The sequence below is a fragment of the Diospyros lotus genome, chromosome 10 (assembly GCF_014633365.1).
Source record: "Diospyros lotus cultivar Yz01 chromosome 10, ASM1463336v1, whole genome shotgun sequence".
Lineage (NCBI taxonomy): Eukaryota > Viridiplantae > Streptophyta > Magnoliopsida > Ericales > Ebenaceae > Diospyros > Diospyros lotus.
In genome coordinates this window covers 9545189-9558614 of record NC_068347.1, presented here as the reverse complement: position 1 = coordinate 9558614, position 13426 = coordinate 9545189, and the positions used below count along the sequence as shown (strand labels likewise).

Sequence of the window (13426 nt, the reverse complement as noted above, 5' to 3'; positions counted from 1 at the left end):
CATGTGTGTGCGTGGCCATGCCTCTGCAAACTTCATGGCTAAGTCTTCTGCAAGTGGAGTGTTATATATACAAGAAGTGATGGCCAAGGCAGGAGAGTCGGTGGTGAGGTGGTGCATTAGCTATAAATAGGGAGCAATTGGGAGGAGAAAGGGAACAAGCAATGGCCAAGAGAGAGCAGAAAGCAAATGGAGAGATCAAGAGAGAACTGGAGCTAATGATGGTTGGCCAGAGGCAGCGAGCTTGGCGGCGAGATGGTGGCCGATGGTTGGAGGCCAGAATTGGCCACGGTAATTGGGCAACTGCTATGACAGCATCATAATGGGTAATGTCAACAATCATGGTGGTGTGGCGGTGGTCCAGCGAGGCTTATGAGGGCTGGCGACGTTGGCAGAGGACGGCAACAGCGACCGACAGAGGCCTAGGAGGGATAGCCGACGGGCTAGTGCGCATGGCTGTTCGTGCCTATGAGGTAGAGAGGAAGAAGAAGAAGAAGGATGAAAAAAAGAAAAAAAATAGGAAAAATGAAAGAAAAATGGAGAAAAATAGGGAAAGGCTTCCGGGAAATTTCAGAAAATTATAGGAATCAATTTGGGGCTAGAGGAGCATGCCAAATACAAGAAATTATCTGGGCACGCATTTTGAGGTTATGGCACGTAAATCGAGGAAGCCTATGAGGCTAAGTTAAGGTGGGTGGTTTTTCCAAACTGAATTTGGATTTTATGCAAATGGATATGACTTGAAAGTGGTTCGACCTTAAACCCGATTTTATGTAAATGGTTTTATCATGTTGGCATGCGTGGTAATGTTATATATCATGTAGATTGCACTTACACGTTTGTTGATAAATATGTATATGCTCACGATGATATTATTGATCATGCATTACATATGTTTGCGAGTACGGGTCTGCTCTGCTGCTTTATCAATGGTGTACCCATACACCTTGGCATGGTAAGGAAGCCGTAAAAATAGAGAGTAGCATTAAGACACGATAGGCTCAAACGAAATGAATGAGGACATTTTGCACTATGTATTCATGCACAAAATATGATTATTGTACCCTCACTTATATGATTCACCGTCCAACCTGGGTTTTGCTCTGAATATTCAAACGTTCCAAATGAAGATTGTAACAGAAATGAGGATGAAAGAGGCATGTAATGACACTTAGCAAAGTGCATGACGTATTGACTATATGTTTATGTAGCCTATGCATTTAAGTTCTGCTACTTTGAAACCTGAACATTTTGAAGAATGACGAGATATAAACCTTATTCTTGGTTAATGTTAAAGTTAAGATTCGATCTTTGCTTCCGCATTTTAATGTTTATGATGATTCTCATTCAAGATAAATGAATAAAAATTTTAGGATAGATATGAGGAATAATATGGTTAGAATTAGTTTTGAATAGAAAAAAATTATTATCCCAAAATTGTCTCAACTTATAACACGCATGGAAAATTGGGTGTTACATATAGTACTACAAATGTGTTGAGAGATAAAAATATAGCGATGGTGACTTCTTAGTTTTCATCAATCCCAGCAATGGCTTCTAATTTTTCTCTCTTATTCTTTTTTGTTTTCTTTATCTCATCCCCCATCATTTCTCCAAGTTCAGGATTTGAAATCAATTACTAGAAACTGATGGGTTCCCATAACATCATTTCTAGCAAACTCAATTATTCTTAGAGATGGCTCCAAACTAACATTTCTTATTTTTTATTTTTATGTTAAATTTTATTTTGGCTAAATTTAGTTGTAGTTTTTAATTTTTAATTATTTTATAACTCAAAAGTACATCATTTTGACATAGAACTGACAGCATTAGCCTTTAAAGATGATGGATGCACCAAGTACACAAAACATAGGAAATATGAGAACTTTGAGGGCCAATCTTAAAGTACATGCGACATCTTCATAAATGAGTCAAACCACAAGAGCGTATATGCAATTTACCTTTATTTATAACTATAAATTTTAAAAAATATTATTTTATTTAACAACCCGTGGCTTGCACCTCCCAAGCTCACGTGCCTCTACTTTTACATAAGTGATCAATTATACTTGAAATATAAAATACCTAAATGGATTCTTTAGGTAATTTATTTATGATCACAATAAAACTTTTTACACTCTTTACATTATAAACATTCTATTTACTTACATTACAATACAATTTTACAATGATAATATAAAAGCTCATTAGTTTACAATGAGCCGAGTAATGTTATTTTTATATGTAACCATATCTTAATTTTGTAAAGAAATATATTATGTAACTCAGACCTTTAATTTTTTTTTTTTTTTTCAGAAGCAACCTTTGTGTAACTTTGTACAGAACTATATTATGTACCAACAAATTCATTGATCTATGCTGGCAAAACAATAGAATTGAACGTACTATTCATTACATCAAATATATGTAGTATTACTAATGGTATTTTTATTATTGTTAGAATCGTACGATTTACGATTCGAATCATACGATTCGACTCAATTTATATAAAAATCGAGTCAAATCTATAAGGTAAATAAAAAATCCCTTGGAATTGTATGATTTATGATTCGAATTGTACGATTTGACTCGATTTATATAGAAATCGAGTCGAATTTGTAGGGTGAATTGAAAATCTCTTATAATCAACTATGAATCAGACGAATCAATCGTAAATCGCATGAATAACATGATTTGTCCAATTCATCCAATTCGTGCGACTTCGTTTGTATGTGCGCTTTAATCAAATATTTGTTCAATTTAACTATTTTTGAAAACAAAGAAGATGATGAAAATGATGAAACTCTTGAACTTGAAAATGATTGATAACTAATGAAGATTATGGATAATGAAATTTATTAGTAATCTTATAGTTGTACATTTTTTTTTTTTAGCTTGTTATTTTGAAAATGGTTTAATTTAGTACAATTTGAATTTAAAGGTAACATAAATATACTTTTGCCTTTTGATATAATTTTAAACTTAGCAAATATATTTAAAAGTTTATTTATCTATTTATATATCTATTTATATTTAAAAGAATTAATCATAGTGGCACATTATTTATTTTCTATGGATATATATTATTTATAGTTGAAATTGAAAATATGTACCGAATCTTATGATTCAATTCGATTCAATTCTCAATTCACGATTCATAAAATAAAGATTTCGATTCTCAATTTGAATATTAATTTAACAACTATGGGTATTTCCCATTTGTTGTGAAGACATATCCAATCTCAAGTAGCTTGTCAAAGCAAGCGTGAACACTTGCTGAAGAGGGGCTTCATTTGATGATAATCTTCAAGCCCTCACCTTGCATGTTAGAATGGTTTAAGCATCAAGTCTGATCACATTCTCTGCTCAAGACAAGTTTCTAATCAATCCGCTCTAGATTATACTTCACCATTCCCTCCAATGCTCGTCGAATCGCACTCTGAGGAAGGCATTGAAGGTTTTGGATTGCTTGGTCGGCTCTCTCTTTTGCTAGATTTCGGGCACTCTCGATGCCCCCACGCCTCTTGACTAGTTGAATTGCCTCGTCTAGGGAGCTGGTCTCACAGAATTCAGATTCAATAAGCTCCCTCAGTTTTGGTTCTTTCTGAAGCGCAAAAATCACCGGTGCTGTAAGGTTCCCTTTCGCCAGGTCACTTCCAGCCGGCTTACCCAGCTGCTCTGCTGACTGTGTGAAATCCAATATGTCATCAACTACTTGGAAGGACAGACCAAGGTTCTTCCCGAACTGATACATCTGCTCGCTAACGCTACTGTCAACCCCGCTAAAAATTGATGCTCCTTTGGTGCTAGCCGCAATTAAAGAGGCTGTTTTATAGTAGCTCTTTATTAGATACTCATCCAGTTCGACATCACAGTCGAAAAAACTGGATGCCTGCTTTATTTCTCCACTAGCAAAATCTTTAATAACCTGTTAAAGGTGCCAAAAACTTTATGTTCTCTATAGTTTCCACAGTCTATAATGGCCAACTAAAGCACTCCAGTATTTAAGGACTCGTAAAGAGTACCTGACTTATGAGCTTTATAACTTCAAGATTTTCTAGATTGGCTAGGTACCATGATGACTGAGCAAACATGAAGTCCCCAGCAAGCACTGCCACTCTTGTACCATAGAGTTGATGAACCGTTTCCTTTCCTGCAAATAGCCAGCAATATGGAACAGCTTTATTAGAAGAAAGCAAGTCAAATCTGAATAAGTTCATGACATGAGTAATAGAATTGCTTAGGGCAGGTTGAGAATGGATAAAAAATTGAATTTGGTACTATTTGTAGCACCTCTTGTAGCTGTTCTATTAGAAATTTTATGGGCATGCCATCATATGATCAAAGTCTCAGTTTCTGCGGGGCACAAAACTGGACAAGTTACCATATCAATCCCTCCTTTCTTGCGTTTGTTTAACCAAAGATACAACATATGCAAAGCAGCCTTAGCGAAAGAAAATTAGCTTAGACAACAGGTATTCCTACAGATTATTAAATCATAGTCCTTGATCTAAGACTTCATAAGTCCGTACAGGTTTCCATTGAGGTAGCATGCAGAGGCTTTGCACAAGCTGGAAACGTGCTGGGAGCAGAAAGTCCAGACCATAGCACTATGGGCCTGCACCTAAAAATGCTAACTCAATTTATATCTTAGATCCACTAAGTAATACATCCAAGACCTCTCTTTTAGACTAATAACGTGGGATTGGGACACATACGGTGGTGGAATATCCTCTGGGCTGTAGGAATCTGTTAGTCACTAGAAATGGTTGTGCTCTTTGCAAACTCCAGATGCAACTGAAAGCAATGAAGCTTGGCAAATCTAATATTGTTATGAAAACAAAAATACAATGTTAAAGACAAGTAGAGAAGAAGAAAAAGGTACTTCATCATCAAAGAAGATGAAGGGGTTCAACACAAAATCTGAACTGAAACAAACAATTGTATTGGGCTTAAGTATGTCCAAACAAGTCCCAAATAGCAGACATAATCAACTCAAAATTTAGAAATCAGCATTAACAAGGACCAACCATGCTGGGGTCTGACATGGATATGAGATTTCAAGGATACTAATCAACATGTGAAATGAACAACACTTCGCAAAAGCCATATAGCAGCAAAAACATTTCAAAAAACACAGAGCTTCAGCAAAGAGCTAAAAGTTACCTCTGCGGATGTCACTTTCATCTAATACATCATCATGTATCAAGCTTGCAGTATGGATCATCTCAATAATCTCTGCCAAGCGCCTATGTTCTTTGGTAAGTTCCCTGGTAATTGATTGTATTAAATAAAACATTCATTTTGTTTAATATTACACAAAAGAGTACACTGACGAAGAAAATAGCACACTGCTCACTTCAAGCCTGCAAGTTCTGCTGTTGCTCTTGACACTAGAAATACCAAAGCTGGCCTCATCCTCTTCCCACCAGCACTAAAAATTTGTTCTGCGGCAGACATCAAAACTGGGTTTTCTGCACCAACAATCTAGTGAAAATCTTTATCAGAACAAAGCTTATAAGAAATATGGGGGAATTCAGATTTCTGAGCGCATTGCAGCCTAACCATCAGAATTTGTTAAAGGTAAAATGGATATACATGAAAGCAAAAGATATTTTCAAGGGAATTAGAACAACTCAGTAGTCAATAAGACCTATCCTTAAATTAAGAATATTGTCTTGAATTTCAAGTACAACAACAAAATTGAAGAGGAATCTCATGATTAGTTTTCACTCAACTGTGAGATATTTAACTTAAATAAAACTTGTTTGCCTGAGCTAATAAGAGTGACTTGCTCCTTTTGTCTTAATTGACAAATATTGAAAGAAAAACTCATTCGTTCAATCAACCATAATATTCCTAACTAGTGATGCATATTGCATACCCATAGTAAAATGACCTTCATAACAAAGCTCCAAGGCAACAAATAGGTATTTATATTTCAATCAAATGTATAGGAAGAACTCAGCTATTCATGTTTATAATGCCGATTCTAAACTCAAAAGCTATCTAGCACAGAATTCCATCCCATTTGTGCAATGACAAGTGGTAAGACCAACCTTCAAAACCCAATCATTGAAGTCATGCAAATTGATTTTTCTAATCATTTCATCCCAAATGAATAAGTTTCACATTCAGTTATCACATTAACAGAAGCAATGGGTGTTTGCAAAGAGACAAGAGCAAAGTAATTAAATGTAAAAGACTTAGAGATTGACAGTTAATGCAATATCTTTCCATATATAAGGTGCAGAATCCAACTTTTCAAGAGACAAATGCTTGCCTCTTCATACTGGTGGCAGAATTAGTTTTCTTTTTTTTCTTTTCCCCAGTCTATGAAATCAAAAGCCTTCTGACCAGTTACAATACCCTGCCTCTAGTTTGACCACACTAGTTCATTTTTCCTAAAGTTCAAGACTAATCCAACATAGACTTCTAGTACTTCACGTCCAAGTAAGAAATTGGAAGAGAAAAAATCACATAAAACAAAATCCAAGAATCAGGTGGTGGAACTTAAAAGGGGAGAAACAACTAATCTTCAAAGAAAAATTAAGGGGTAGAAGGGAATGGAATGGAGAAAGACAGACAAATCAAATGTGGAAAGAAATGGCTAATGCTCTGAGAAGCACGGCAAAGGTAGTCCTTGGAGAGACAAATGGTAGAGCCCCTAACCTTAAGGAGTCTTGGTGGTAGAATGAAGAGGTACAATTGAAAATTAAAAATAAGAAAACTTGCAAGAGAATCTATATAAACGAGCTGTTAGTGAAGCAAGGTCAAAAGCATATGAGAATCTATATAAACGACTTAATACAAAAGATGGAGAAAGGGATATATATAAATTAGCTAAAGCAAGAGAAAGAAAAATACGGGATTTAAATCAAGTAAAATGCATAAAAGATGACAATCAAAATGTTTTAGTAAATGAGGGAGCGATTAAGGAGAGATGGAAGGAGTATTTCACAAAATTATTCAATGATGGTGGTGACACAAGAGTTAGGTTGGGACATCTTAGTAACTCCTAAGGGAATGTGAGCTACCAATTCTAGCGACGCATAAGTTCAAATGAAATAAGGCAAGCATTAAACAAGATGAAAAATCACAAGGCAGTGGGACCAGATAATATACCAATAGAAGCATGGAAATGCATGGGAGAAGAGGACATCTCCTGGCTAACGCAACTATTTAACGCCATCCTTAAATCAAAAAAGATGCCAGATGAGTGGAGGAAGAGTACTTTGGTTCCTATATACAAGAACAAAGGAGATGTTCAAAATTGTGAAAATTATAGAGGAATTAAGTTAATGAGCCATACCATGAAACTCTGGGAGAGAGTAATAGAGCAGAGGCTCAGAAAGGAAACAAAGGTGTCAGAAAATCAGTTTGATTTCATGCCTGGTAGGTCAACAATGGAAGCTATATATTTACTGAGGCGTCTAATGGAAAGGTATCGGGATCATCAGAAGGACCTACATATGGTGTTTATAGATCTAGAAAAGGCCTATGATAGGGTCCCTAGAGAAGTATTATGGAGGGTTTTAGAGAAGAAATGAATCAAAATAGCCTATATACAAGCCCTTAAGGACATGTATCATGGTGTAGAGACAAGGGTCAGAACATGCGGAGGGGATATTGAACCATTTACAACTACAATAGGACTGCATCAAGGTTCTGCACTAAGTCCATACTTATTTGCCCTAGTAATGGATGAACTCACTAAAGATATTCAGACAGATGTGCCATGGTGTATGCTATTTGCAGACTACATAGTGTTGGTGGATGAAACAAAAGAAGGAGTGAACACTAAGCTTGAGTTGTGGAGAAACAATTTAGAATCTAAGGGATTTAAATTAAGTAGAAAGAAAACAGAATATATGGAATGCAAATTTAGTAAAAATGCAAGAGTGGATGATGTTATAATAAAATTAGAAGACCAAATCTTACAAAGAAAAGACCATTTTCGATATTTGGGATCAGTGATTGAAAAAGAAGGAGAAATCCACGAGGATGTTGCACATAGAATTAAGGCAGGTTGGCTAAAATGGAGAAATGCATCGGGGGTGTTATGTGATGGTAAAATCCCATTAAAATTGAAAGGAAAATTTTATAGGACAAGACTGGTATGGCTCAGAATGTTGGGCAATCAAATACCAGTTGGGCAATCAAATACCAGCATGAGCAAAAGACGAGTGTAGCGGAGATGAGGATGTTAAGATGGATGTGCGGACATATAAGAAAGGATAAAATTAGAAATGAAGTTATTCGTAATAAGGTAGGAGTAGTGCCAATCGAGGAAAAGATGAGAGAGACTAGACTAAGATGGTTTGGTCATGTGAGAAGGAGACTAAGAGACGCTCCTGTGAGGAGAGTTGATGAAATGGAACAATTAGTCACAAAAAGAGATAGAGGTAGACCCAAGAAGACTTTAGAAGAGACATTAAAATTTGATATGAAATATATGGATCTAAACGAGGATATGATAAAAGACAGAAATACATGGAAGTCTAGAATTCATGTAGCCGACCCCACATAGTGGGATAAAGGCTGGATATGTTGTTGTTGTTGTTGTTTTTCAAGACTAATCCAAACAATGATGCAGAAAGTGACTTGGAAATCACTTTATTGATTCTGTGTTGAAGTCAAGGATTAAAGCCAATAAATGATGGAACAATAGACAGATTAAAGATGCTCCGATTTATAAAATTCTCTCCGATATGATAAACAGGAAAACACAGTTCTGATGGATTTTGTAGAGATTCTTTTCCCTCCATCATGAACCATAAAAAGTAAAAAGATAAATAAATGAAGGAAAAGGATATAAAGCAGAGCTCAAGAGCCTAGCAGTACTGTGGCAACATGAGAACACCATGGAAGCATAAAATCAATGGGCCATTATCTGACCTGATAAAGAGTGAGCCACCACCATGGGCAAGAACACATTATAAGTAACATCTTCAGCCACTATTGTAGTCTTTGTCAATAGCCCAATAACAGTACTCCTACACATTCTACCACCACCTCTTGCTTGCTGCACAATAGCATGCCACCACAACCATGCAGCAATAATATGCTAAATGGCGTGCAGACATGAAAGAGAATTGGCTCACTTGGATGTTGGATGGTATTTACTTTTTAAGGCATAGTTATGGCATTGTTATTATGTATGTCATCATCTATTCGTGCTTTGTTAGCAATTGTATTGGTACATGACATGTTATTAGGTCCATGCAATGCATTTTAGGTAGATTGTGTATGCACACGAACTAAATTCATTTGTAGTCTTGAGTGAAATTGTGCACTTAGTAGATTATATAACTAACCATACATGACTGTAATTGTGCCCTTTTGTGACAGATAAGTTGTGGATTCAAATTGTGGAAACAAATTTTATGCGAAGCAAGAGTACGGTTGAGCATAAAAACAATCCTCGAAAAGCAGGGAGCCTTGTGCACTAAGGACACCTGTTGAAATTATATATTTGGACCAAAGAAAACCTACTAAGAAACCTTTAAACATGACATAGCAGATAATGGGCTAATAGAAGATATGACCATAGATACAAATGATTCAAAGCCTAGAATTCATGTATCTGACCCCACATAGCATACTAAAGGCTTGGGATTGCTGTTGCTGCTGGTAGTAGATATAACACAATTTCCTTTTGATGGCATGGCATATCTAAATTGTTGGACAAATAGATTCTAGATTATTGTTTAGAACATGGTGAACTTAGATTACATTTAACATGATTGAGGTGGGCAACATATACACCATTACAACTACTAAATGTAAGTCTAGTGAAAGACAGGTAAGTATTAACTGCTGTAAGTCTAGTGAAAGACAGGTAAGTATTAACTGCTTAAAGGACTCAATTCCGGATTGCATTCACCTTAACATGCCAAATCAGTAAGACTGTTGTATTATAAATGCTTCATTAAAGTTAGATGTCCCATTTTGGGGTTGGAAATTTGTAATCTTAGAAAGGTCACGATGCTATATGAGATAAGCTATTCCCTTGATGGAATCCATTCATTGCAATCACTGTAGTGAAGATCTACAAGAATTATTAGACTGTATACTAGATGAAAATTTCAGGTTTAAAGAAAAAATTGCCAAGTGTTTATTGGTGGATGAATCCATAATTCAAGGATTAGATGTAAATCAAAATTGGGTTCAGTGTGCATTTAGTCTGGTTGTATGAAAACATCACTTCATTAGGAATTTGCTTTTATGATAACTAGTAGGAAATGAATTCACTGTGATTTCTCAGTTCAATAATGCAAGGATTATCTTTTTATTAATTTGATAGGTAGTTTATAAATTGTGTTGTTCATTAGGATTTGATAGGCAAAGGTAACTGCTTGACAGTAGCTTAGAACAGGAAAACCTCTAAGATCCTCTTTTTGCCCTTAGATTGTAATACTTTTCAATCCAAAACAAAGGGGGATTTTTTTTTTTTTTAAATGGAGTGGCTGGAATACAAGTTAGTTAGTTTACAATCTCTTCAGCCTCCGAACTTCTAGAGAGGGAGAAAGTGAGAAAGAGAAAGGACCGGATAAACCATGACCAACCTTGTGTATAATGTTCAACGAGAAAATCTTTCAGGGTTTTAAGGCCTAGAAGTTACTCGAAGCATTTGTCTTCATCAAGATTAATTCTATAAAATGTTAGACAAGTTCATCAATTCCTCCAAAGAAACATCTTCAACACAAGGCTGCAATTTGGCTGTCTACCAAACCCTTTATCAGCTAACCTCTCTCTGACCATGGCTTCATATTAATCATGCTAATACCAGTTCTAGAACTTCCATAAAATATGGCTTCCCTAAATCCATTCCCTCCATCAGTCAGTAATAATTTTCATTGTATTACAAATAAGAGTTGGATCCAAAGTACTAGAGGAAATATAATTCAAGTTGATATCAAGTGTATTTCATTGTCTCCCCCACTTTGCTTGCTTTACTCTCCATGAGAAAAATCTAACAACCTTCAAGTCTCTACTTCTTAGCAGGTTGGTATGAAGCAAAAATCGAGCCATACTGCTATGTGGCTCTCAGTTTCCTAGTTGATTGATTAGGGTCTTGGTAAGGTCTTCCATTCATTGAATAAAAGTATGTTGACAATAACATTAACTAGAACAATGCATAAGTGTCTGTCAGCAAATTTAGTGGATCAAAAGGCCAAGATTAAGTCAAGTACCAAATATCATAACACATTCATTAATATATTTATTTATTTGTTTTACAAGTGCCACAATAAGGAAAACTGGGCTGCAATTCTTAACTTATTTCGGTAGAGTAACTACGATAAAACTCTTACCATCCAAAGCCACTACTTTAAGATACAAACACAATGATCTTTTTCTGTATGTTAAATTCTGGTGCTGACACTATACTTGATCAAAAGGTAACTAATTAAATAGAACCAAGTTAAAGAAAAAACCACTGAATTTGACAAATCCTTTCAATCTCTTAGGTTCAGGTTAATAATCTCCTTTTCCCACTCAACTCGACCCAGAGCAGACGTCCATAGAATAATAAACTACAATATTTTCCTTACTATCTCGAGCAACATTAATTTTGATGCACCATACGCTTATGACGTGCAGAAGTGAGCCATGCCATTCTTCATCTGTCAAGTATCAATTGTTTTTTATGCGCATAGCCAGAACTCATAATAGTTCCTTTTTCCCTTATTTATTTTCAAACTCTTAGTAGGTTTTCATTCATAGAAAAATAAAAATCAGGATGCATAACCAGATTTTTGCCAAACAACATTCAAGCGAAAGATTTATAAAGTAGAACATCATTAGCTCTTTACCATGATAAGGTCCTAAGGTAGAATATAACATCATCTTATAACATAGAACCCATTAGAAGAATTTCTAACAAAGTACTTACGAACTGTAGATTCTCGTTCAATGTTTGGAGGTCATCAGCAACCAATTGAAACAAATTAGGCAGTGAAATAGGGCCCATTCGCTCTTTGTTCACATCGAACACCACCGGGGGACCTGGCGAAACCCCTACAATGCTCCCATAACAAGTCATTAGTCCATTCTACAAGTTCAAACGTTGGGATAAATTTAGAACCAGAAACAAAGAGAAATTGTGCTTGGCAAAGCAATGAAACTACCATTGACCACAGTCTCCGGCGTCTTTGTAGAGAAAGCGCGACACCGACCAATATCACCCCGGCAAAACACCAATCTCCGGGCGCCATAGCCTCTCCTAACTCTCCTCCGCGCACCCTTTGCATTGGAAGAAGACCTAAAGCCCACCAAATCCAGCCCAGTTCTACCAAACTCAAGATAATGGCATGTCATTGACATCATCGTCAATAATAGCCAAATGTGCGAAACACCAAAATTTTCTATTAAATCAAAAACCCAACTGCGAAAAGTCCTCAATTTAACATTTCACCAAAAACCCGCCGAGAAAGCATTCGTCCCAACCATATAATCAAGGACTTGATGGCTGTTCTCTTCGGACACAGAAGAGAATTTGGAGTTGAGTCCAAAGAGGGGCAAAGGACACGAGTTGTGAATAAATACCTGGAATTGAGTGGATCCAAGAAGGCCACACCTAACTCTTTTTAATCACTTTTGGTTTTTGGACAAAGGCAAATATATTTTCAGGACAAGAGGTGCGTATGGACTATGGTGATTGATGAGAAAGAAACAGAGAGGGAAAGAGCGGCAAAGAAACAAACGGGCTCAGATGGTCAGTCAATTTTAGTCAACGCATACTCCCATGGGTAGTTGCAACTGGTGGTCAAATGATTGCCAGCCAACTCTGCTTCAATGGGGATCACCGATCTTAGATTCTGCCACGCGTGATTCTAATTGATCCTCGTATTCAAACTTGGGTAAATTACATTTGGCACCCCTTAAGCCTTACTAAATTACAGTATGTACTTTCTATATTCTTAAAATTATACTACCTCCCTTCCTTGGTTCAAAAAAAAGGAAAATTCTATATCCACCCACAATTTTTGCTCTACACTCATATTGAAAAACACTTCAGAGAAAAAGTCATTTTTACCTTTATTTGTAGTCACTGATCATCACACTTTGTTTGTAGCTATTCATCATTGTTGGCAACTGCCCATCATTACCACCTATCATTGCTTGCGACCCAAGCTCTTATCGGTGGTTGCGACGAACGCAACCGCTATCAACTTTCACCTCTCACCCATCTTTGTATCCATTTTTTTCCATTTTTCTCTCTTTCTTGCCAGCCTTACTCTTACCGGCGGCCACAACAAACGCGGCTGTCATCATTGCACTTGAACCCCATGGTTTGGGAGTATCTGAACGCCCCTTAACCCTAGCATTTGAATGCACTCAAACCTTGGGGTTGGGGTATGATGATGGCAGTCGCGTTTCTCTCGACTGTCGACTAGTACGATAATGGGCAGCTACCAGTGATGAT

At 36.4% G+C, this 13426-nt stretch overlaps 1 protein-coding gene across 2 annotated transcripts; it reads right to left on the bottom strand.

Moving 5' to 3' along the window:
- Window positions 1-3116: 3116 nt before the first annotated feature.
- LOC127812046 (solanesyl diphosphate synthase 1, chloroplastic) lies at window positions 3117-12683 on the bottom strand. Of its 2 annotated transcripts, XM_052352325.1 has the most exons (6): window positions 12129-12683; window positions 11894-12018; window positions 5357-5484; window positions 5164-5267; window positions 4023-4150; window positions 3117-3925 (listed from the first exon to the last, which is right to left on the bottom strand). In XM_052352325.1, the coding sequence occupies exons 1-6, from the start codon at window positions 12325-12327 to the stop codon at window positions 3377-3379; spliced, it is 1233 nt and encodes a 410-aa protein (XP_052208285.1). In that variant the 5' UTR covers window positions 12328-12683; the 3' UTR covers window positions 3117-3376. The 2 variants fall into 2 exon arrangements, with proteins under 2 accessions (XP_052208285.1, XP_052208286.1); XM_052352326.1 differs by lacking the exons at window positions 11894-12018; window positions 12129-12683 and adding an exon at window positions 8896-10847 and having other exon boundaries at window positions 5357-5471.
- Window positions 12684-13426: the final 743 nt, after the last annotated feature.

Excerpts from the sequence above, each read along its gene's own strand:
- LOC127812046 (XM_052352325.1), bottom strand. The coding sequence starts at position 12,327 with ATGATGTCAATGACATGCCATTATCTTGAGTTTGGTAGAACTGGGCTG. Across the intron at positions 12,019-12,128 it reads GCCGGAGACTGTGGTCAATG|GGGTTTCGCCAGGTCCCCCG; the intron begins GTAGTTTCATTG and ends GGAGCATTGTAG. Across the intron at positions 5,485-11,893 it reads TGAACGAGAATCTACAGTTC|ATTGTTGGTGCAGAAAACCC; the intron begins GTAAGTACTTTG and ends GATTTTCACTAG.